The sequence below is a fragment of the Uranotaenia lowii genome, chromosome 1 (assembly GCF_029784155.1).
Source record: "Uranotaenia lowii strain MFRU-FL chromosome 1, ASM2978415v1, whole genome shotgun sequence".
NCBI classification, from domain to species: Eukaryota; Metazoa; Arthropoda; class Insecta; order Diptera; family Culicidae; genus Uranotaenia; species Uranotaenia lowii.
Window position 1 is genome coordinate 84,619,470 of NC_073691.1, and position 26,096 is coordinate 84,645,565.

Below are 26,096 nucleotides of genomic sequence, written 5' to 3' on the forward strand. Positions count from 1 at the left end.
AAAATATTGAATTCTTTAAAAAGTGTAAGAAATAAGATAAATTCTATAAACAATGAAATTGGTTTGAAATGTTTTGCAGTACTGAATCAAGCTCTAAAACTTCAAAAAAAGTCGAGATCATATATTGTATTCATCGTATGCAGAAGAGGATTTAAGATTGCTCTATTTACAATGTTTTGTTTAAAAATTTTATGACTGCTTCAAAAATATTGTCAATTTAATTTGAAAATTTCTTTCAAAATTTGCATATATTCGATCGAATACTAGGCACAACTATTTGTAGCTTTAATATTTGACAAATTTAAAATTTGGGTTATATTCGGCCCGAATATCCGGTACAGTTTTATACTGAATCACTGATTGAAAAAACTGATCTTTGAATCTCATGCGTTCTGAATTTAGTGTTCAAAAGTTTAGTGTTTAAAAACACAGTTAAATTCGAGTTTCAATCGATTAAAACGTCAAAATTACAATATTACTATGCTATAAAATCAATCATTAAATGTTTTCTAACGTTTATTTGTCTACGAACTTTGATATTAGTATCAATAATTTAAAAACCATAATTTTTAATACCTTTTCCATAAATTTGTATTTTGGAATTAAAATTCCTTGACTAAAAAAAATGCAGTGGGTGAATCTAAATTGGTTCTTATATTTTTATACCTCAAACTTTGATATCGTATTGAATAATCCCCATAACTGTAAATCTAGTCTGTGTGACTTGTTGCCCATATTTTTTTTCAATTTCGCAATGAGAATTCATAATTGAAATCGTGATTTCCGAGTTCTGAAATGAGAACTTTGGAATTACGATGCAATAATAATGTTTGATTAATTTTTTTATATTTTAACAAGGAGTTAAAAATGATCTAGACCTTTTCAATTTATGGGCTTTTTATAAATATAAAAAAATCTTTACTGAATTGTATAGAAAATATTTTTCGTTTTGAGACTCGGGTTAATAAACAGAAGACAAGAATGTCGGAAAATGGTAGGGTCATCTAAGGTAATTATGATCATTATTGATTTGATTTCTTATTAGGTTATGATTTTAAGTATTGGCAGTATTTCTAGAGCACTGCGTCTGGATACGATTTGTGTTCTTTCTAATATTACCATTGATTAGTCATGGGGTATTTTCGTTTTGACATTTCATACGTTATGTAGAACGGTTTATTTTCAAAATCTTGATGGTTATTGGTTTTTTAATCATAAAAGGTAAGTTTAAGTAATCAAACAAATTTCCAGAGAAATGAATATTGTGAACTGTAATGACACACTTGGTATCTGTAACTTAAAAAAATGATCGAATATCACATTTGATTCATTTGATTTCCACCATAGCCATAATGACGACAGATTTGTTGTAAACATTGTTTAGCACACAATTTTTAAATTTTTTGTGAACATGATTTTAACTTATCTATCGAAAATATGTTTTAAATGCATCATAGTGTCGTCGACACCAGCTTTTTTTTTTCTATTTCCATAACGATTTTGTGTACGGTGTTTTTTAATCATTTTGATAAAAAGTTTTAAAAAACTGAAAATAGAATCGAGTTCGTCTAAATGTTCAATGGTATGAACATGGTTTTTATGAAAATATTGCTTTTCGTCAATGAAATTGGATCATCAATACCTGGGAAATCTTGAATTTAAAAACCGGGAAACCGGGAAAAAACCGGGAATTTCAAAATGAATAAGCTGTGGCCACCCTGGATGCTGCTTAACTATTGCCCTATATTTCTCGCTGGGATGAAAATCCGGACAGTTTGGTGGATTGATACTTTTTTCAACAAAATCGATTTTTTTCTCCTTATACCACTTAACGACATCCCGGCTGTAGTGGTAGCTTGCCAGGTCCGGCCAGAACTTTACCGGGCCTTTGTGGGACCGAATGAATGGCAAAGCCTCTTCTGGAGACATTCTTCTTTGTAAACATTTCCATTCATTGTGTCCCCAGTGATGAAAACCTTAGTCTTCTTCCCACAACTACAGATCCCTTGCCAAATCATCAACTTACGAGCAAATTTATCTGCGAAAACAAACTTGAATCTACCCGCAACATCCCTTTACGCTTCGCAAGGTAAAATTTGTTACCGGGTATTTGTCCCAAATCCATTTTGACGTAAGTTTCGTCGTCCATCAAAATGCATCCGTTGTACTTGGTCAACACTTATACCGTATTTGTTTTCTCCCCTCGATCAGTGGTCTACCGTATTCGACAAAAACAAACATAAATCGTCGCCAGTGTATTGCTACCTCACTCACTCACATGCTCTCTCGCAACACTGACAAAATTTTCGGGACACTACCGCCCGATGGCAGTACAACACCAGGTCAAAACCAGTGCAACACCGTCCAAATAAACAAACAGTTTGACAGCACCTAGTGGTGCACCAGTGCAACACTAGTGCAACACTCGGCATAAACAAATACGGTATTACTAGTACAACTTCCTTGCCCTGGTTTTGGCAACCAGATTTTGTTTCAGCGTCCTGTTGCGGTGTTTGCTTGCATGATACGACCACAAGCCTTCTCGCAAACAAATTCGTCGAGCTGTACTGTGGTTCGTCTTGAACTTTTTCGCCAAATCACGCAAGAAGATTCTAGGATTATTGTGAATTGATCGAATTACCTTCCGGTCATATGTTCCACTTTTACGCCTGGTTTGTTTTGCTCGATTCACCGTAAGGGTCTCCCGGTAACGTTGCAGCACCGAATTTACACAGTCGATTTAGGATATTTCAGGAATTTCGCGATCTTTACCCCTGACCACGTCGGTTTCTCCACGTGAATGTGCAGAATTTTCTCTCGCCTTTCGCGTCCCATCGTCGATAACTTTTGATTGACTGCTTCAATCTTGTTGAAATTTTCACCACTAAGTAAACAAACCATCCGAATCAAAACACTGTCAATAGATTTGCGATGTGACAACTAGGGGCGCTGCAGTAAATAAAAAGATGCGACCAGATTCTATGTGAAACAGACTTTTCTATTTTTCGGAAAACATCCCTCGAAACGTCGAAGGAAAAATGCTCCGAAAAACGGTCGGTCGATCTCACTGCACCGATGAGGGCGCTGTTAGTTCCGTAATGGTTCATTCGAATCGAAATGTACAATTGAAGATCCTGATTCCCAAGACCACGGGATCGTACACTAAGTGGAATAGCCTCCAGTAGCGTGGGACAGTCGATTTGCGATGTCAGGAGATCGGCGACGAATAAGGCACGTGTAGCTTGTCAATATCAATGAGGTGGCACCCATTTACGTAGGTAGGCAAGCGAAAAAGATCTTGCCAGTTCAGGTGTCTAAGGGCGTATCGCAAGAATCGCTGCTGAATTGCCTCGAGCCGATCGACACCGTTCTGGTAGTTAAGGCCCCAGGCAGCTGATGCGTATTCAAGGATGGAACGAACGATGCGGCAGTGTAGGTGTTAGGTTATGAGGGAAATTTTGCGGATCACCAAGGATTCACGATAGCAGACAAATTTGATGGTCAGCTTCGAGCTGTAAATTAGTGGTTTATTAGATATTGTAGACATTGTAATTTGGGGTTTAATAATCTTACAATTTTTGGTGCGATCTACACCTTTACTGGAAATGAGTCGGCTGTAGTTACCCACGAGTAGATCTGTGCCTGCATGATAATCTAAATTTTATAAGTGTTCATAGTACTTACAATAAAGCTGATCTTTAATAAACTAATTTAAATGGGGAAATATGATCAACTGCACTAAACGATATGGATTTAGAAATTCTATTCTCTATAACAGAACGGTCGAAAGTTCACTTCAGGTGGAAAGACTTAACAACTTTTTCCCAGTTCTTCCCTCACTCGTGACAGTTCTCTCCGCGCACGTCAATTTTGTCATCTAATGCAGCGTCGCGTCGTGCAGTGTTGCGGCAACGAGGGACCCCGTCGTCACAGTAGGCTTTTCAGGCAATACACGTACTTGAAGTCCTTCGCCACTCTAAAAATTTAACCAAGACTTCTGAATGCTTTATCAATCACGTAGTTGGTGTGTGCCTTGGGTTCTAGGCGTTGATCTGAAATTATTTACGCCAAGATCGTTAACGTGGTTCATACGTGCGATGGGTTCGCAAAAGTTTGAGGCCGTCGAGAAGTGACAAGTGAGAAGTGTTGTCACTGACAACACGTTGTTGAAATAAATTAGGAAAATAATCGATCTTAGATGGCTACCTTTGGCCACACCGGAGTTGGCAGGGAACTACCTAGAAAAAATGTCACCCGTTCGAACTATCAATTTACAGCCAGTTTAAGTAATTTCGGAACCCAAGTAGAGTGTAGCGGACAGATCGGTATAGATAGCATCAGTTTGAGATTTGGCAGCAAAACTTTCATGCACAAAAGAAGTGAACGTTAGCAAGTTATTTGCCGTAGAGCGTTTGGGCATGAATCTGTGCTGATCATTGCAGATGTTATTTTTGCAGGACGTGAAAAAAAGGATCCAAGCCCACCAATTCAAATAGTTTGGCAATCGAACATAAGGCAGAGATTCCACGGTAATTGTTGACATCTCCTGACACTCCTTTCTTCTTTTTTTTGTACCGGGAACATGTAAACTTACTTTCATAGTAAAGTTATGCGAAGCTTGAAAAAATAAGCCGAATAGGAGTCAGCAAAACAGGCATAAAACTTTTTAAAAAGCAGTTGGTATCCCGTCCGGGCCCTTAGAAAAGGAATTCTTGAGCTTCGCTAATGATTTAGAGAACTGCCTCCTCGATTTCAATACCATTCAGCCCAATAAGCCCAATAAGGAAACTTTCCTGACACTGCAAGCTTAATGTTCTGAGGATGTTGAAGCTGAAGTCAAAATACTAGAGGATTTTCTGGGCGAAGAGTTCGCAGATTCCACGATCAGAGTTCGCCGTAATGCCATCCAGAAACATGTTTGAAGGTATACCAGGTTCTTTGCGCTGACTATTTACGTGTTACCAAAACGATTTTGGGCAAGACTTGAGGTTACGTTGTACGCGACATAGGTAGTATGGTAACAACGTTCATTGGCTTTTTAATAAGCGGAGTTAAGTTAACGGTATAATTTTTGCTTCTAGTATTTTCGAAGGGCACATCTCTTTGCCGTCTTCGGTCGTCTCAGTTCAGTCGTGATCCAGGGAATTCCCATATTTCCACCGCTAGAGCGTTTTGGGACGTGACGATCGATGACATAATTCAGAATATGTTAGAAGGTTTCTGCGGCATCATTGGGATTTGATAGATCAAGCTCAGATACCCAGTCGATAGTGGCCATGTTGTTTGAATTATGAAATTTGGGGTTTCGGTGAAATCGAATTAAATTTCTTTTTCAAGTTTAATTAGTATATAATTCAGGAAAAATATTCAGTTGTTGGCGGCGTACCACTCCATGGCCTTTTTACCGTAATAACAAGATGCCAAATCCGGTCAAAACAGTACGGAAAAACTGTTTTTCTTAAGGAAAGGCAGCAGACGTTTATTCAAACACTCTTTCACGTAAATTTCTTGGTTGACAATTCCGGAAGCTATGAAAATGGTGCTTTTCAAGCAACAGGTACAGATGGCTTGCCAAACCATATATTTCTTTGCGAACTTTGACAGTTTCATGTGCTTGAAAATATCTGCTACCTTTCCCCTTCCTTTTGCCGTATAAAACTCCTGTCCCGGAAGCTGCTTGTAGTCGGCTTTGACGTAGGTTTCGTCGTCCATTACCACGCAGTCAAACTTCGTGCTTTGGCCGTCGTATTTTGTTTATCATCGCGATTTGGAGTCAATACCTTCTTGTAAGTCGATAGTCCGGCTCGTTTTTTGGCTCGATGCACGGTTGTAGACGATACACCCAGCTTATTTGCGGCATCTCGGAGAGAGAGGTTAGGGTTTCGCTTGAAACTACCGGCAACTCTCTTTGTCATCTCAGTGGCTTCCGGTTTTCGATTTCCCCCCGATCCAGACTTCCTGGCTGTCGACAAACGTTCCCCAAACACTTTAATTACATTAGTAACGGTTGATTTGGCAACTTTTAGCGATTTTGCCAGCTTTGCGTGCGAGCAGCTCGGATTTTCGCGATGCGTGAGCAAAATTTTGATACGCTGCTCTTCTTCCTTGGACGGCATTTTGACAACTGATGAGTGAATTCCAAAATCAAAATAGGAGCAACATTCTGCACACACACGCCTTCAAAATGAGGGGTGTTCAGGTTTTTTAAATGCAAAATTGAAAGAAATACGTCAAGTTGATATTGACCAAATTTTGACCGTATCACCCTTTATGGTCTTGCTTTTTCTTTACTATAAATCTCCATTTTGATTTTTTGATTTGTGTAGGAGTTCATAAATTTTAAATTCTGCCTTCGCCAAAATGATTATCAGGAATTCTAAGCCGGACACAAAATCTAGAAAATCCGGAAACTGAAATCGACTGGTTGACCATTTAAATTTTGAATAGAAACTTCGATGCCTGAAGCGATAGCAAACAGTACCCAAAATGAGCTATCAATGCCAAACCGTCAGCTTAATTTAGTATCGCACTTTTCCCGATGTCAAAATTAGGTTTTATCGAAGCATCAATATAGAAAAAGATTATGCCTAACCAATACCTAAATAAGGCTTTGATATCCAAATGGAAGCACTATTTGGTTTTGTTTTTTCTTCCAAGAAAACAAAACGAGGCTTCATTAAGGTTTCATGTATTATGATGAGCAGAAAAGTGAGATTAAAATGATAGCATGATTTGGTATTCAATTTTCTGTGATGAAAAATCAGATTGAATTAGGTGTTCAAAATTAAATCGAACTAAAAACAAAAAGCAAATTTGTTCGTTACTTTAGCATCAAATTTTTTTTTGAGTAATTTGTCCGAATATATCAGATGTAATTTGACTCCGTTTTAAGTGCATTGAACGTATTTCGAAACCTCGGCAAAGTGTTTCGATTCATCATAGGTTTGTTTTTGTTAATGATACTTATTTTTTTCGGAAACATTAAACTAAATTATTTAATTCCCTCCTATTCCTGGAAAACCGAATTATGCTTCTAACCACTCCTCTACAAAATCAACCAACAAAAATTAAAAAAAAAAACAAATGCTACTGAACCTGCACAATTCCCATCCCTCTTCTTCTCTGGGCTGAACCGCACATTACACAACTATATCGCAATTTCTAAACCTGCCCCACGCTGTTATTAAAACAAAAATGAAACCCAAATATGTGGCCATCACACAACCCCCACGAAAATGCATCGCCATCACTTTTCTCGAACCTGTTCTGTTTAAGCGATTGAAGGATTCGGCGGAGTGCCTCCGATTCGCCCGCTAGAGACGCTGCACAATGCACTCTCACTGCGCCAGCTGGACAACTTCCTGGAGAAAATGACGACCGGTCCGCTGTTCAAGACGCCGGCATCGTCGCCGCCCAAGTATCCATCGACGCCGCTGCCAACACCGACGCCGAGTCCGTCGGCGTCCTCGGTGATCACCGAAGGCCGTTCCGTGCTGCCCCAGGCGAGTAAGTCCGATTAGTTGAAACAAAGGTTGTTCCTCCATACTATAACTATAGTTACGGCTGTTTTGTATCCTACCTAATTTTTGTGTTGTATAATATTTTTTTTCTATAGTTTATCACCCTCAATATTTGATATCAAGTGTTTTTTCTCTTGTGTTCTATACGCTGTGTATATTTATGGATAATTTGTCATTATGTGTTATACTATGTGTACGGTTAGTAAAGGTTTTGCTCAATACTTGATGCCGAACGCAACATCATTGGCTGGTTCAGAAATAACAGATAGAAAGTGTATGCAAAACTATACATACGGTTTCAAATTGTGATAAATTACTATACAAATGATACAACATTGAATTTATTGCTTTAAGTACCTACCTAACATTTTTCAAACGAGGTTTCTTCAAAAAGTGTTGGTATTTTTTTATACCGTGAAGTCCGACCAATTTAAGTGGTCAATTTGGGCAGTACCGCATATGAGAAAATTTATTTCTACCTTTCCAAGATTTGAATTCTTATTGAACAGACCTCGTTCGTACCTACCGTATTTGATGATGTTCGTGTCAAAAATGACGTGATGCAAGGGCGCTTACTTGCAGGGACGCGTTGAACATCTTCAAACATCATACATTTCAAAATTCAAGCTCTAGAATAGTACGCCGAACATCATACAGGGACATAGAAATAACTGATTCGAATGAAAATGTCCTTAAATAAAATAGACTGTTAACGAATTCGAAAAAAATGCGTTTAGTTCAGCCTCCAGGCATTGTATTTTATCCAACATAGAGAAAATATACTGTAAAAAAAAAACAATATGAATCAGATACAGTAATAAATACCTACGGTGAATAGTTCTTATTACGGTTAACAGAGAGATTTCCGCAACTTTATTCGATATATTGCATCGACAGGGAACTATGTCGTTATGAATTAATGATAGAAAATGTTGTTTTCTTGAATCTTGGATCAAACAGACGAACTTAATAATATCTTTGTAAACAGCAAATCACTATAAAAATGAGAAAAAAATTGTTCCCCGCGCTTGATCTGAAGACTGGAATCAACAAGACTAAATCATACGAAGGAAAATCCCTAGCTAGCCTTCATAACCGAAAACAAAGCACTTTGAATTTTTTCGCATACCCTTCGACCAGAGGAGCGCGCCAGCTACATTCCAGCGCGTTATGAACTATATTCTTGGATGATCTGTTTGCTTTTTTACCAAACATCTCTGTCCGTAAGACTGCCATTTCTGCTGCAAATCAGCAACGTCAGTTTGTGCATAACACTGGACCATTGTAAAGTTTCTAATCCGCTTTCTGGATCTTGTTACAACTATACTCCCATCTATAAGAGCCGTAGGGCAAGCGGGCTTAAAAGGAAATCAATTATTCGTCCAAAGGCCGCACTTTTTCACGTATGCCAGAATAAAACAAAACAGGCCCGCATTGTGTCTTGTGTTCTTTAGTGTTAAGCCAAGAAACTTTGCTCAGTTCCAAGATCTTCAGCTTCAGGGGGCTAGCTGCGCCTTCGCCCTTGAAACAAGCAGTTTATTCGCATATCTTTCGGTTTGGGTAATGCACCAGATACATTTCAGCACGCTATGAACCAAATTTTCGGCACTTTTTCTTGAGGTCCAAGTATCCAAAAATTATTACAATTCAGACAAAAAGGTTGAAGTGCTACAATTTGACATTTTAAGTGTTTTTTCCCATTGACCAACGAATTTCTTTTCAATGAATTGTAACTGAACGTTTTGGATCCACATGAAAACAAGATCGAATTTAAATAAAAGCACCTTTCGGAAGTTTAGCCTTAGGATATGTTTTTGTTGATGAATCAGGGGACCTCAAGGTTAACTGTGGGTCTATTCCCATCGGTTCGACTGTCTAAAATTCCTAACAGAAATGACTTCTAACGGAAATTCTTCAATTTTTATTAACCCTTTTTCAAGTGCTATTTCCTATAAGATTAAAATAACAAATGTCTGTTAACGCTTTCTTATTTATTGCAATGCAACTACCTACTGGACCAAGTACCATACTTTCTCAAATGTTAATTTTTGTTCGTGCTCCTAAACCATTTTATTATGTGCTTTTTCTGTTGCGAACATTGCTTCAGGGGAGAGCTTTCTTTGGTTCGTTCGTTCGTTTTATTCTATATGTGGATTCGTTCGCTGTGAATGAGGGATTGTAATACTGACTTTGTTGGCTCCGCGCCCCTGAAACCGTATTTGATTTCTCCCTGTTTTTGGTCAACTTACTACTTACTTGCATGTCTCGCGCAAGGTTGGAGCGGTCACTCCAGCATGGCAAGTAGCATGAGTGCCATGTCTAGTGGTGGTCCTTCGTCTCCAAACTATAGCGACATGTTCTCTCGCGGATGTCCCAGCAGTGAGATGTCGGCAAGCATAACTAGCACCGATGGGTAAGATCTATTGCTGGATATGTTTTTCTAGAGTATCTTGGGGTTTTCAAATGTTACATTTGGTGTTGATATTTACTCCCAGAAGCATAGCCTTGGCCACTGGAGGAGGCGTTCGAGATGATCTGCCTCAGATATTTCCAATGATCGACAATGATTTGAATGTTTTGGGATCGCACTTTAACTACGATCAATTAGCAACAAGCATAAGCTTGGGAAGCCCGGCCAGAATTCCGCCGATAAGTAAAGATGCAACCTTGGATATCAGCGGTGATCTGACACCCATCAGCACCTGTTCTGATTGGGAGTTTAACACCAACGACGCTACCAAAGGATCTACCAATACGAACAATGATTTGGTAGGGCGGATAAGGTTTAAAAAATACGAAATTTTTATTATACAGTTTTTTTTTTATCTTCCAGACCGTCGAAGAAGATGATGAAGACGCTACTATATCGACAGACACTTGTCTAAGCACCGGGGATCTATCAGCGACTAACATGGCCGAGAATGTATCACCAAATTTAAACCTGGCTGCGGGTAGTACGGCTTCTGGGAAACAACTGCAGAAAGAGTTTCTGTTCGACATGAAAAATATGCGCCATGAATTGATCAATTCGAGACACGAGGTTCCAACACCACCAACATCTGCTCCGCCGGCGGAAGCAACCGTGTGGCACGGTACAGCATGGCCTTCTTCAAAAGTTGAAAATAATCTACGGGGTGGGCGCATACAGAAGCAGATAAGTTTGTACGAGAAAGAATCCTGTACTGAGGCAAAAAATCTGTCCCATGAGCAAAGTAAATTCGGCGAACGATCTCAAGTGACATTGAAAAGAGCCACGTCTTGCAATGAACAACCGTTTAACCGTATCAATATGTCCTTTGATGAGCTTCAGAAGGAGATAACAAATGTAGATAAAAATTTAGCCTGTAAATTCGACTGTGATCAGGAAAAATGCTTGAAAACCACTAAAGCAATGCCAATTCGTTTGAACAACACCACGCCAACTCCGGGTGCGCTTGTGATTCGAGAGGGTTTTATAGAACCACCACGAATTACTCGGGTCACCAAAAGTTTTCACGGTAAAACTGACTACCATCAGGTGCAAGTGAACGAAATCAATCGGCGTGCAAGCGATATTGTCAGACCTTCTACTTCTAATCCTGTCCTGGTTCAGGACAACGCGAATCGATATAATAAAAATCAGATTCGTCAAAACATCAATACGAATTCGACTAGCAAACCGCAATCTGCAAGTAGCAGCTCTGGGGTAGGACTTTGCCGATTTACAACGTCAATTGTACAAGAGACTGGCAGCCAGCTTGTTGCAGCGGAGCGAGTAAGACAATCAGATGCCTCAGAATCGTTGGATATGCAGTTCGGTGGTCCTTCAACGAACGCGACTTCGGAATCAACAACTGATGTTACAGTAGAAGCAACAATAGAACCGTCTACGATGGATGAAAACTAGACACTTTGTTAGGAGTATGTTAACCTAATGTTATTCTTACTGCTGAATCAAGGAATCCAGTATTAAAAGAGTCTATCTATATTTACTTTATTCGGACAGGTGTATACGGTTTTACTAATTGGTAAGGATGACAGCCTTCTTCAAGCGCTTCTCCTGTTAATCTCGTTCTCATCCCTTGGCGAAGTGTGCTCAATCCATCTCGGGAACGTAATTTCCGAATCTCGATTTCTACTTCTTTTTGATGATATTCCGCAGGCTGCCAATTACAAATGTGGTTGAAGTTTCGCTCCCATAGAACAATACGGATTTGACGTTTGAGTTAAAGATTAGGACTTTTGTTTGCCAGCTGTTCCAGTGTCTCGGGGTTCCACGGCAATCCTCGGTGTGATCGGACGGATAAGATGCAGGGTTTCGAAAATGCCTCGTTCTTTGCTTCGATGAGATGGACTAGCTTCACTGGGACTCCTATTCGTATAAGCTTTTTCGAAATCAACTAACACCAACAGAAGAGAGTCCTGAAGTTCCTAGCTTTGTGGTCGACATGAATGTTGCAGTATCCCAGATATTAGTAAAAGTGCGGTGAATAGGCAGGATCGGCTTTGAGCATTAATGCGACTTTGTTGGCGCTTAGAGCTGCGGGCTCTGTTGGCCATCGCGGTATTTGAGAATAGGAAGAGATGTTCGAAATGCTCAGTCCAGCGTTTGAGCATATCTTGTCAATAGCAGCTGACCTATTCGGTCTTTCAGCGACGTTGTAGCATTAGTCTTTGCACCAATTTGATTTTCTGTTCAACTATCTCGGGATACCAATTGAGTAGTGTCACAAAATTCTACAAACAGTTCCCCATTTTCGTTAATTTGTCCCCGATTTTGGACGCGATAGTTTCAACCTGATGCAAAAGCAGGAAATAGATTTGCGGCGTTCGGTATTCACAAAAAAGTTTTTCATTCATAGGTTGAAATTGGTTTATTTTCAACTAAGTTACCAGACTGTAGAATTGGTGGCCATATTTTAATTAATTATACTTATAACTAAATATTTCTTTATCATTACCGATTATGCAGTAGAACTCATCATAATTTTCTGTTCCTTGTCGGTTTGTTGAACAAGGAATGAGAAATTTAATTGTTTTCATTGGAGAAGGAGTTTCGTAACGTAAAGAGACGATTTGCTAATGCGAATGATGCGAAGGACTGTAGGGCGATGATAAATCAGACGCATCTCTAGATAAGGTGGAAGTATCCAATCGTTTCACTGCTACGCGTCATTTTTTCGTCAGTGGTTTTGTCTCATCCCTCGAATGCTTTCGCAGTAGTAGGGTCAATGAAGTTCGAGTTAGTTGTCAATACAATGCTGGTAAGGTGGGTCTGAAATTAGCTTAGTGTTCCCTTCTGAACAGAACCGTATGTAATGCATCGATATCGATTTCGATCGACGAATTCTTGGACCCGGACGATGAGTAGAAAGGCTTATGAGACCTGGACGAGCTAAGGGGTAATGGAAGACATGTTATAATGAAATGAAGAGTTGGTGGTCATTTATTGTGGAATATCAGCATGGTCGCGCTACACTACAAGGATTAGGAAAAAAAATTGGAAATTCACCTCGAGTAGCTGATGGCCGGGGCTGTTGGTTTGTTGAAGGAACGTGGCTTTACCAGCAAGCATTTCATTGGCTGTCCGTCTAGCTGCCGATTATGATAAGTATCTACGGCCTCCTCTGCATCTTTAAGGGTACGATATATAACTTCTGCAACTCCAGGGCGTACCAAACGAGATTCCAGCAGATCACCGATGTCTTCAAATAATTCCTGTAATTCGAAATGAAAAGAAAGTTATTCATTCATCATTTAAACTGTGATAAACATTCAGCAAACAACAAACAAACCTTGATATCATTTTGGGTTACACTAGAATGTAAATTGCTGACAACGATTCTGTAACCGGAGATAGGTGGTGATGGCGATGGGGACAAAGGTTGCGAAGGATGATGATGGTGATGGCGACTGCTAGGGTGTTCCTCCGGGGGCATTTTGGAAAATATTCCCATGGACTCGCCTGGGTTGGGAGCCCTTTCTAGACGGGCTCGCATTGTCGACGAAAGATGCGGACGATCGTCCACATAGATTGGATGGGAAGATGGTGGTGAACGGGCCCTCATTATTCCGCGTCTCGGAGGCAGCTCATCATAATGGGGAGGCGGGGCAACCGGATGAGATTTCTTGATGGTGGGTCTACTAGTGTGCACTTCATAACAATCAAATGGATCGCTGCTCCACGAAGACGAAGACGGTTGCGGTGGCGGCGAGCTCCGGACACTTCGACTGAATGTTGGTAGCGGTGGCATTGTGCTAGGGACAGTAAACATTTCGTTGCGAACCGTACGCTTTAATGGAACAACTGGGCGTCGTACTTCAACCACATCTAGGTCGTAATCGACATCCATACTGTCCGGATATGGTTTTCCTGGAAGATAAGCAACCGTTAGGAACATTATATTGAGTACAATAATTATGTTACATACCACCCGCGCTGCCGGGAGATTTTTTCAATATCCCATTGCCTGGGGGTGGAAGTTTTCCCTTCCGTTTGAGCAACCTTAATCGTGCATCTCCGCTATTGCGAGCGATCTCGACCAATTTGTCCCTGGCATCGCGAATTTGAGCACGTTTCTTCTGAATGATTTTCATCCGAGCATCCACAATCGGTCTGGGTTTTCCGGTCGTCGCTACCTTATTTACCCGATTGCCACCAGCTCCGGCAACACGTCGGCGCTGAATGGAACCAGCTGCAGCGGCTATCTTCCGACGCCCATTTGGACTGCCTCCCGCTGCCGGTGAACCCTGAGACTTTTTCCCAGCCGGATTGGGCTTTGTTGATCGACCGGCTTTCCTGCCGACACCTTCTACTGCTACAGGTTTTGGACGTTTTCCAATAGATTTCTTTTTGATGATTTCATCCAAACTCAAACTCATCGCATCCATCTTGTTTTGAAATGCGACTCTCACTGAATTGAAATGTAAAATTACCGTTTGCATTCTGTAGAATTGTAAATTAGATTCCAACTACTTACCTTTGTCAGCTACGGGTTTGAAAATATTCAACGATTAACACTGAATAATCTTAATGAAATATCCAAATGCTAAATTTACAGCTGGATTTCAGCCTTTTGACTGGAGCGAATGGATGCGGCAGTTCTGCTTCGCGTTGGCTTACTTTTATTCTTATTTTTTTTCTACCCAGTCAGATTTTCTCACAACATTCAAGTTCGATTTGCTCGTTACCGTATTGCAAAATTATGGCAAAAAATTATACATTATTTAAGAAGAAAACGAAAACTGATGAACAGTAGAGAACAAGAAATAAAGTTGTGAAATTACCAAAAATCAATTGAAAATCTGATAGTTACTATTTATTAGTTTAAAAAATACATGAAGAAGCCGTAATCCACAAGTTGGTGAAAAAAATTTCGTACAGGGTGTTTTGCTGTCATTTCCAGAGGTGCCAAGTGTTCTGTTTTCGAGAGACCGTCCTGATTAAAATATAAACGAATGATTTTTGAAAATATAGTCTGTAAAATGTCTTGATTTGTCCTAATTTTCATAAAAATATCTAGATAGAAACTGAATTTATGATTAAGAACATAAAAAAAAAATCATTTATAAAATTGTTTGACCGATGATAATCTTTAGTTGAGATGATATTTAAGTGGTGTTTTTCGATATAAATTGCAGGCCAACTAATGGCTACGACTTATATTCAATACATTATTAATTAAGATTCTGCTCATTTCAGTTGCATAATTTTAGGCGTCTTCAGTACATATATTTCGCATTTATTTATGCAATGTATAAGCACGTATAAGGATGCTCTGCAGAGCTTTAAATTAGCTTCGTTTAATGGTATATAAAAATCGGTTTCAACTGGTTTCTGTCAACTGATAGATGTTCAACGAGCCAATGTTTTGGTCGAAACTAGTCAGGTCGTTGTTCAATGGAGCAAGTTGAAATTAGTCGAAACCGATCCAGCTCGGCAGCAGGATTCGTTTCAACCTGGTACAAATCGGTCAAAGTCAATTGGAAAGAGACAGGTGATCAACTGTCAATCCATATCTACTTGTTTCGACCCGTTTCGACTAGATTTCATTAAACAGACTTATTATTTCCATCAATTTAGTATGGTGACCTGAAAAATCTTGATATTTTATTTATCGTCGTGTCCTGATTTTTGTCAAAAACTCAAAACCACACCACTGATGCGGGTATTCCCAAACAGGGGTGCCAGGTGGTTTTGACAAAAATCAGGACACCGCGATGAAAAAAATCAGGATTTTTCAGGACACCGCTAAATTGATGAAAATGACGTGCGGCTCTGCTCAGATTGCTTAACTTAAGGCGAAATACAGATGCTGAAGAAGCCTCAAGTTATGCAACTTAAGCGAGAAGAATCGAAAAACACTATTTAAATATTATTTGAACCAAAGACTATCATCGGTTAAACTGGGTAAACTATTTTAAATAGTTCGATTTTCTCACCATTTAACAATAAATTTCGTTATATTTAGATATTTTTCAAAGATCATGACAAATCAGGACATTTTAAAGGTCATTTTTAAAAAATCAGGACAATTCAAGCATTTTTGAAAACTCAGGACGGCCTCTCGAAAATAAAGACAAATCCTGAAAAATCAGGACACCTGACACCCCTGCTCCCGAAACGCACCCCTCGAAGTCGAATGTCAAATTTTACTGCCAGTTTGTTTTCAATACTGTAAGAAAACCCTATAGGAAGTGATTCCTACTTTTTCAAAACTCGTTTCATCCCGTTGATTTTTGCAACGATATTAGAGCATTTTGCAGCATCTTGATAAATGGCAGCAGACAATTTAATTGAGGTAGCAGTCAACTTCATGAACTTGTTAATATCTTGCCCTATTTAGGAGCGCTAATCTGTTAACTGCTTTCCAGTGAAAATTGCATAAGGCTTAACGATTTCTGCCATTTTTAATGAGAAAAGAAAGAAAATATAAACCGGTCTTTATCGACCGATTTGAGACTTGGGTCAAACGATGCTCTACTCATCGTCGTGCAGTGCTGGTAGTTTTGAAGAAGCCGATTTCTTATAGGGACAGTGAAACACATCGCTCACACAAAACCACCAAAACGAAGTTCAGTCAGACGAGTCAGACAGACAGACAGAAAGTTATAAAAGAATGACGATTTGACAACAATCGTTACCGTGAAAATATGAAGAACTGATCTTAATGTTCGTGATAAAATAGTTTGGAAAGCTGCAAATTCTTTTTAAAAGTCATATCAGAGCAGTGAACATCGCTATGCGTAAATAATACAAGGGGGACTGCGCCCCGAGCAGCTGTGGGATTCCAGTTTCCCATACGATCAAAGTTGAAGGTTATAAGGGAGAAGAAAAAAAAAACGTAATTTTAGCTGGCCCGCGCCCAGACGTTTCTATTTTATGGGAAATCGTAGCAGTAATTCTTCAACATTCACTGCACCCGAAGTAGATAACGGGAGCATCGAAAGAAGAGTGAAATTTGCGAATTCATCGTCATCACTGTCACCGTCATCTTCCACATCGGTGGCTCAAAACAGACTTCCGGGAACCAGGAAATCAGCTGGAACTGCCTCCGGACAGGTTCGTATAGAAACTAAGACGGCTCAAATGGGGCATTCATTTGCTTATTTACATAATATATGTAACAGGGGGCACGACGAGAGCGAGTAATCCACACATTACGAATTATTGTAGTCAAAAATAATACTTTGTATCCTTTTTTTTTTAATAAGATGGAGTTCAACTCACATGCTTAGAAAGTTAGGAGATCACAAACAAATGTTTGACATTCGACTTATTTTTGTAATGAGTAAATATTAAAATGAAAAATAAAATAATATATGAGGAATATGATATTAGAATATGTAAAAATTATCCTTCGGCAAAACCATGACTAACAGAGTTAAGGTAATGTCTACTCTATTTGGCATTACTTATATAAAACAGATTACTTATTATTTTTTTAATCAAGAATTTTACTAGGAAGTTTCATTTTACCGAATGTGTCCACTTGATTGTTCTATGTTAGTAGAAGAGGGATCCGTAATAGTTGCGGCGACTCAACTGTAAGTAACATCTCTAATATTGGCAGAGGAAAGAGGAGCGCTTTAACGTCAGGGTTTGGTGGTGGCTTTCTGTAGCTGAGGTTTAAGTACCTAGCTACTCCAGGTTTTCGTCTTCCTGGCTAGCCTTCATCTGGTGTTTGTCGAACCCGATGGGGTGTTGCTCTATTATGTGGACGAAGCGAACATTAATAGGGTACATAACCAGGGGAAAAGTTAGGTAGGTAGGAGGACTAAACGAACAAGTCAGAGAGTTTAGGATATTTGTATATCGGGTACAAATATTCGAGATTTAAGTTTGCTAAGATGTTTCCAATTGGAACTCCAGGTAGTTTACTTCGGGCACTAAGGGTATCCAGCAGCCAAGCACACAACACAACATGATCAATTTCATGATAGCCAACAGTTAGATTATTCGTATGTAGTATGTGATTAAAATATTTTTTATAAATGCCTCTCTCCCATTTTCTACTCATCTCCTATCAGTCTTTGATTTGCAAATCTTTAGTTGTTTAATTCTTACTTAAAAACCTTAACATTCATCTAAACTTAAAGCAAAAATTGAACTTTAAATTATTCTTATTTTTTTTTAATTAAAAAACAGTACTTGTTTGTTTATGTAAGTTAAGAGTAAAAACAGGAACTTAATAATAAAGTTTCTCAATTTCAGCTCCGTAGATCGGTCAGTTTGGATGAAATATTGGGACGATTGAATGAGAGCTTTCAGAAGCTGTCCAGTTCTCTATCCTGTACGGCCCTGAACACCACAGCTAGCAACGGAAGGCGTAGATCAGCTCCAGTTTACAATCGCCCGTGGAGTCGAGTTTCGCGAAAAAGGTAAATATTTTTACATTTGAACGTTTGACCGGTGACTTAGAAGTTGCAACGGGTGATAATGATGATGATTTGTTTACTATGAGCTAGATAAGGATGAAAATAAGTTAAAGCCATGAATGGCGTGATTAAACGTAACTGTATGTTCGATCCAAATGACAGGTGGCAGGAAGGAACGTTGGCAGATGCTCATCAATTGTCCAAGACCTGTTGGCCAGTAACGCATGCTGAAGCACTATTTTTACCGCATTTTACGATTGACATCCATGCCGAACGTCGGTATCTGAGAGTGCGCCACCTTGCGAACGGAGCATTCGGGAGAGTTTATCAGGTCCGATCGGTCGATGGAGGCGAAAAGACTGATGATTTGGCGCTCAAAATTTTAAGTAAATCTCAGGTAAATCATCTTTTTAAAAATGTAGGTACATTTGTATTAGAACATAGCATTTATACGTCACTTTATTTCCAGATTATTGACAACAACGCTGTTCGTCAGCTGAAGGACGAATGCGATATTCAAACCATTTGCGGTCATCATAAATTTTTGGCTGAATGTGTTCGCTACTGGCAAACTAAGAAACAAGTTTATTTGCGTGAGTATTTACTATACTACAAAGTTAAATCATTCGACAACGCTTTTAATTGAATTAATTTATGTTTTAGTTTCCAAATTTTACCCGAATGGAGAGTTATTCCAGCGATTTCAACAGTTTCCATTAGAACTGGTCCAACTATACGTAGCAGAAATCGCTTTGGCCTTAGGTAAGTCAAAATATTCAAACCCCAGCAGGTCTTATTTACATGAACATCAATGATTGAAAAAAAAACTGCGGTACACAGATACCTCGTAAATACGTTAAACTCATCATTCCGTATTGAACTTTTAGATTTCCTGCACCAAGCCGGCATAATATACCGGGATTTAAAACCTGAAAACGTTCTCCTGGACCAGGACTACCACATCCGTCTGATTGACTTTGGCCTCAGCAAGTGGTTGAGCATAGGTTCTCGAACGCGTACGCTCTGTGGAACCTTGCAGTACATGGGTAAACTATCTACATTTATTGAATTGACAAGATTTGATATATCAAGTTGTTACGTGTCAGTCTGACTCAGAGACTTGGGCACCCTACATTACATGTTAGATGGTAAAAAAGCGAAAAGACTTTAAGGGGCAAGCAGATATTGTTTTTCCGAGGTCATTCGACATTCACTGGTTAGCTACGTTCGTGTCGGCAAAATGAATGCACGATCGCTAACGTTTGACCTTACTATGGAGGGGCGACAAGTCGATGAAGCTGTCTCCGGAATATTTCATACGATCCTGTTCCATCGTAGCTTGGGGAAGTTTATGTACAGTGGCGAAGCTATGTACTCGGTGGGAACTATCGGTTACATGGATGTGGATTGCGATTTCATTGATTTCACATACGTGTGCTGTAGTTCACCGACGCTAGACGAAAGAATTAAACAAGAGATTGGAGAATTCAGCAAACAGCTCAGAAGCAATGAAAGTTCTGGAACCGGTCAAATCAGTCTGGAATTTTTCCAGCGGAAGAAAGCGCGATGGGCTTTCATGACCGAAACCATCCCTTGGGAGGTGTGGACTATTCGGTTGGAGCTGATTAATTTGAATAACGAAGACGATCGGCAGATTTGCCGAGAGCGAGTCGGTGATATGTTGTCCGATAAGATAGTGTACATAACGGAGGTCATGAATCGACATGACTACCTGCCAAAGACGCCCAACCAGATGGAACTGGATTCGGTGTTTGATACTTCATTTCCTGATGTACAGCCGTACCTTTTTCAGTTTAAGTTTACGACTGCTGGTCCAAGTACGACCTCGGTAGGCAAGACGGTGAAGAAATTGTTCAAAGGCACCCTTTCTTTGTGACTGTTTTCGGCAGTTGTATTGTTTGCTTTGACAGCCATGGTCTCAAAATATCGGGCAGGTCTTGTCTGTAGAAGACCTCTTAGTAAATCATGTTAACTGTCCGTGAATCGGCAGGAGAATTCTGCAAACATTTGTTTGAAATTTGGTTTTTCATTTGCAAAAATTTTCAAAATTTTACACAATGGGGATACGATAAGTGTACCTGCAAATGCTTCAACTTAATTATAAAGCAACAATCTGGGTTATTGCTTTTAAAGTTCAAATTGCTTTTCTCATTTGTACCAGAAACACCAGGGTAGCTGTAAAAAGAGTGTCAATCATTCTGAAATTATGATAGAAAATAGAATGGAAGAATGCAAACCACGCTTATAAGAGTTTTAATTTCTATTTTATAATCATCCATAGAATAATATAAGAATGCATAAATGTGTTGTTCAAGCCTAGTTTACGCCCAGCATAAAATCTATGAATGGACATAACGATTAATTGGTACGATGTGAAATGTTGATGTTACGATAGATGATTGAATGTGTATTGTATAATATAGAAACGGACCACGTGGCAGGCAACTCGTTCGTTGGGCTTCAATTGCTATCGAGTCGAGAATAAAGTCAAAATGCACTAAAATGTATTGGAAGAAGCTGTAAATTTGCGATGCTTAGTTTTAGTTATCATAGTGAGAAGTTTCACTTCGATGTAGATGTATTTTCTTCGAATTATAATCACAAAAGAAACAAGCTCTCATGGATGCTTGTAAAAAAGGAAAATAAATTAAACGAAAATAGTCAAATGTTGAATGCTAATTCCATTGCAGAGAAGAAGCCTTAAACTCAATACTTTTATTTTAATCCAAAATCCAAACCTCTCGTAATATTTGTTTTCAATTATTGTTTTACAGGTAAGTAGGTAATTTTTTCCTAATTATGTATTCTTTTTCGTTTCTTTCTGTTCTGTTTCGAATTTGTTCGAACGAGTGCAGCACCGGAGATCCTGACCGGAGAACCTTATGGTCACGCCATAGATTGGTGGGCGCTTGGTGTGCTTGCTTGCCGTATGTATACAAGCGAGGTAAGTCTAAATCTATGTATATCTACAAAGGTAAACTACCGAATAGTATTATTTTGAACTACCTTCTCTTCTAACATTTGAACTGACAATGTTTTAAGAAAAAAAAAATCGAATATATATGTAGGGCCCTATTTCATAAGACGAGTCACGAGTCATTTTACTCGAGTGTGCCATTTTGGTATTACAGTAGTCGAGTCGAGGCGAATTTCAGTCGAGTAGCTCGACTGAGTAGAGCTGACTCAGCTGTTTTACTCGACTACCATAATACGACATTTCGCTCGACTCGACAGTGACTGGAGTCGAGTCTAGTTACTCGGCTCGTCTTATGTAATAAGGCCCGCAATAGAAATTTTAACCTTCATTAAGTCCTTCAGTCGACCCGATTTGGAGAGAATAACAACACTGTATCAAGATAAACTATTTTGATTTCAATTTTAGTCTTTTAAAATGAGTTATAATTCAGTACTTCAGGATGTTACAACATCTTAAATCATATATAAAAAAATCAATATGACTTTTGCTCAATTATATCAGTTGTTGATATTCTTATAACAAGATTTTATCTTATCCAGATTGCATAGTTTAATATCTCCTAAACAAATAAGGAGAACTTCAAAAATTATCAGTAATCGTTCGTTGCATCACTTAATCAGTTTTCAACAAAATGTTTTTAAATATCCGCTTCAGAAACAACACTTTGGAAAATTCTTCTGATTACTGAGTGATGTCCTTTTTAGTAAGAACATTTCAAGATTATGAAATGTTTTATAGTTGGATAGAAGGTTTGAAGAAATGAATTATGTTGAAAATGAGCGAGTAGAATTAAGTTCCCTTAACACTAGAAAGACCGCACCAGTCAAAATGACTGGTTGGACACTTTGTTTGTTGAATATCTTTTTAATACTTCGCTTTAGAAATTCGCAAAAATACGACTTTCCATGAATTTTGAATCTCTACAAAACTGTGTATTTTTTATTTCACTAACTCTTTTAATAAGCGAGAAAAATTTCGCCATGTACACTCGGACCGTGGCCAGTCAAAGTGACTGGTAAAATTCACAACCCTATAACTCAAACAAGATAAATTTTTTTCGCTTGCTTTTGGTTTCATTTGCAATCTACATTCAAGACAATGAGCCTCAGTTGATTTATGGTGGGCAGAAGTGTGTCATTCGTTATGAAATTATTGATTTTCGATGCGAAGTCATGAAAATGTGTAGAAAAAGTTCTCGGATTGGCCACTATGTGGCGCTTCAAGCACTTGACTCCCAATTTTTTTGGTCTGTTTTGTTGCTTAACTATAATCGAACTTTCTGTCAAAATTTGGCGAAATTTCATCAAGATTTGTAAAAGTTATGTTAGATTTAATACATGTCTATTCGAGTAATCGAGTAGTTTCAGGTGATAAATATTTTTTATACTAAACTAGAATGAGTAAATTAATTATGAATTGTGTACTCATTTATTCAAATTTGAAGACATCAGCTATGAAACTGAATAATTTAAATGATATTTCAATATGGGTGCACGGAATATTTTTTATATGTTGGTTATCCACCATGGGTGCACGAATTCACCGCAGTTTCTGCCTAAGTATGACATGATCCTAGATTATTTGGTACGACAAATTTCCAATGCAAGTTTACTTACAGGTATTCCGGCACCCGTATATATACCTGGCCAGCTGGCAAATGATTGAACATTCTTATTATACAGCCAGTTATAAGAGGAAACACATCTTACCTGTCGGCAACTAATGGGGTTCAAACCCAAAAGTTTTCTTGCCGATACCGGGAATCGAACCCAGTACACCTGGCATACCTAGACCAGCCTATCTGATAGACTACATCGGCGCTAAGATATTTCAACATAGGTGCACGGAATGGCTGTACATTCGCCGTTGTAAATTATATAGAAATAAATAGTTTTCAATTTGCTTCAGAACACAAAATATTTTTAAGTTAGATATGATAGGTATTTGAAATGCAATATTGGTCAATTGAAAAACTTTTAAGGAAAACAAATAAGCGTGTACATTTAACAACGTTGATTCATTATTTTTATTTTCACTGTTTTCCGTCGCACGACACAACTTGATGCATATAATTCCTGAAAATTCAGTCGGTCCATGGTAACCGTTTTCCAATTTCTTGGATGTTTATCAGATCTTATCAGATAAATATACGATTGCAAAAATCTGTTTTTCAATAAAAAAATATATAAATTTATTATGTCAAGATAAAATTGAAATATTTCTTTTCCTAAGAATGAAAAAGCGGAACTTATTTAAACCATTATGTTCCAACATGAAAGACATGGTTTCGACTTTGGTTTAGTTAAGATTTGTAAAAATGCTTTTTAAAAATTTGCAAAAAGTCCAATATTTGATTAAAACGCGGTGAATCCGTGCACCCATAGAGAAAAACCATGTATATAACACAAATTTTCATTTGAATCTATAAATGTCTTTATTCTTTACCATTAGCATGCAAAAAAAGTTTATTTTGGATGAATGGCGGTGAATCCGTGCATCCATGGTAAATTGTTCACCTTATAGAAAAAATGTGCTTCAAAACCTACAATACCAGGTATAATTTATAGGCAACGTGTTGAAAAATTTCAGAACAATAACAATACTAATAATCAAAATTGAAGTGAAACCGTGCACCCATGGTCAATACCCATAGCCATCTAACATAATTTTATAATTAGATTGATAATGTGTTTTAATTTTTTGAAAATTATTTGAAATATTTATTTTATGACATACACGCATTCGTCAACTATGCCAAAATGAGGTGATTCCGTGCACCCATGGGGAAAAAATATTTCCATTTTATAACAAAAATGTTATCGAATAAATAACATAATAATTTCAAAAGAAAAAAGTTAAAAATATTATGATATAAAAAATTTCCCCTTTACCAGTCATTTTGACTGGTCACGGTCCGAATAGGTATATCCAATTTGCCGGTCCTTCTAGTGTTAAAGTTAGAACGCATCCATCGATAGATTGCATTCTAAATTTGTTATAATCGCGTAAGATACAACTGGGATTTGGTTGCTATCGTTACGGTCGATAGTCTGATCTAATAATGAACTACCAATGGTTCTACTTGCTTAATTTAATCATCTTTCATTTCTTCTAACCTTCTACCCGTCTACAAAAAAAATCATAATCCTTAATTGTTCTTACTAAAAAGGACATCACTTTCACCGATAAACTGATTAAGAGTTAATATGATTTGGTTGTTGAAAATGATAGAAAATTTCGTTACGTAATATTTGTCTGTGATTTGACGAAAGGAAAGAACAAACATCCCCATGCAACCTTATAGAAGCCTTGTGGAGAACATCTCTCAGATTGAAGCGTTTTTTTTGTCAGATTTAATCCTTTTTATCAGATTTAAGCTTTCATCTCCAATGCTCTCAAGGCAAAAAAAAAGCTTAAATCTGATAAAAAAGCTTTAAAACGAAATTCACTAACACTTAGCAAATATATGTTGGTCACCAGATCCAGATCCCGGCAACGATATACAATCCGTGTGGTACACATCTCTCAGATTTAGGCTTGTTTCCTTGGATTTAAACCTTTTTTCTCTGATTTGAGCTTTCATCTCCTATGCTCTCAAGGCAAAAAAAAAGCTTAAATCTTAGGAAAAAAGCTTAAAAAAGAGATTCACGAGCACATATTTAAAAGATGTTGGTCACACGATACATAGATAAAACGTATGACGTTGCCCGGGGTCTGGTCACACGACACCAGATCCCGGTCTCGTGATGACCAGATGTCTCAGGTCTCGTGTCTCATGTCTTAGGTCTAAAAAACCGGGCAGTTTTTTTTTTATGAAATCCTATCATCCGAGCCAGGCCGGACTCGCCTCGAATTTTGCCTTGAATATGCAGGCAAGCCCTTCTAAAACCAGGCAACCTGGAATGCTTAGTTTAAAACATGGGTGGCCAACATTTTCAACTGGAGGGCCAAATTTTTGAAATGAGATATGCTTGCGGGCCAAACAAGTAATTTTTCGTCAATATTCAAGGGAAAAAAAATTCCCATTAAAATTAAAAAAATCTGCATGTGCCTGCCTCAGTACAGATTTATCTTAGTAAGAAATTTTTGTTCCATGTTTTTTTACAAATTCATTGAACCAATTTGAAACCTTCATTATAAATTCCATAAATGTCTATTCGCCACCCATTTAAAAAGTTTTAAGGTTAACTGGTCTGCCTGAAAAAAAAATTCTAGTTATTTTTAAATAAAATAAAAAAACACTACAGTGGAATTTTTCATAATTTTAAATGTTGATTTGCTATTTGTATCGAGAAAGTCATCTGTAAACAGGACGAAGATGCATTTGATCATCTGTAATAATTGCACCTTTTTTATATGAAAAAGTTTGTGAAATTTTTTTTTCATTATTAAATATGTATGTCGTCCTTCTGAAAGATTTATCAAAACCAAAACGCATATGGTTAAAATCTTGACAAATTTTAATCCACTTTAAATTCCAATAAATTTTTAAGAGCACGTTACCAATACTAAGCTATTTGAATTTTCTTTCATTTTCATAATTATACAATATACTGTTGAAGTTTAGTAAAAATTTAACTGAATATTAGATGTTTTTAATACAAAACTATCAGTACGAATAGAAACTTCTAAAATATAATTTTGATCATGATGTAAATGTGGTTCAGAGATTTTTTAAAGTTCGATATGATCTGTTTTACTGAGGCTTTCCAAACTCCCCA

General features: G+C 38.0%; 4 protein-coding genes across 5 annotated transcripts in view; 3 read left to right on the forward strand and 1 right to left on the reverse strand.

The window, feature by feature from the left end:
- Window positions 1–559: 559 nt before the first annotated feature.
- Window positions 560–11,496, forward strand: LOC129744334 (papilin-like). 2 transcript variants are annotated; one of them, XM_055736816.1, is made up of 4 exons: window positions 560–7,506; window positions 9,795–9,933; window positions 10,019–10,289; window positions 10,354–11,496. In XM_055736816.1, the coding sequence occupies exons 1-4, from the start codon at window positions 7,371–7,373 to the stop codon at window positions 11,404–11,406; spliced, it is 1,599 nt and encodes a 532-aa protein (XP_055592791.1). In that variant the 5' UTR covers window positions 560–7,370; the 3' UTR covers window positions 11,407–11,496. The 2 variants fall into 2 exon arrangements, with proteins under 2 accessions (XP_055592791.1, XP_055592784.1); XM_055736809.1 differs by having other exon boundaries at window positions 563–7,506; window positions 10,016–10,289.
- An 873-nt stretch (window positions 11,497–12,369) lies between these two features.
- LOC129744347 (polymerase delta-interacting protein 3-like) lies at window positions 12,370–14,749 on the reverse strand. The gene is made up of 5 exons (XM_055736827.1): window positions 14,480–14,749; window positions 13,931–14,413; window positions 13,295–13,872; window positions 13,012–13,217; window positions 12,370–12,894 (listed from the first exon to the last, which is right to left on the reverse strand). Exons 2-5 carry the CDS (start codon window positions 14,388–14,390, stop codon window positions 12,786–12,788), a joined length of 1,353 nt encoding a protein of 450 aa, XP_055592802.1. The 5' UTR covers window positions 14,391–14,413; window positions 14,480–14,749; the 3' UTR covers window positions 12,370–12,785.
- A 1,780-nt stretch (window positions 14,750–16,529) lies between these two features.
- LOC129753661 (serine/threonine-protein kinase S6KL) overlaps window positions 16,530–26,096 on the forward strand; it is a 225,540-nt gene continuing 215,973 nt past the window's right edge. The window contains exons 1-7 of the mRNA XM_055749506.1: window positions 16,530–17,061; window positions 18,214–18,380; window positions 18,540–18,774; window positions 18,847–18,970; window positions 19,041–19,139; window positions 19,265–19,423; window positions 21,254–21,342. Of these exons, the coding sequence (XP_055605481.1) occupies window positions 16,882–17,061; window positions 18,214–18,380; window positions 18,540–18,774; window positions 18,847–18,970; window positions 19,041–19,139; window positions 19,265–19,423; window positions 21,254–21,342 (1,053 nt within the window). The 5' untranslated portion in view covers window positions 16,530–16,881. The remainder of the gene's footprint in view (window positions 17,062–18,213; window positions 18,381–18,539; window positions 18,775–18,846; window positions 18,971–19,040; window positions 19,140–19,264; window positions 19,424–21,253; window positions 21,343–26,096) is intronic.
- Window positions 19,468–21,103, forward strand: LOC129753674 (autophagy-related protein 101). Its single transcript, XM_055749521.1, has one exon. It carries the CDS (start codon window positions 19,618–19,620, stop codon window positions 20,272–20,274), a length of 657 nt encoding a protein of 218 aa, XP_055605496.1. The 5' UTR covers window positions 19,468–19,617; the 3' UTR covers window positions 20,275–21,103.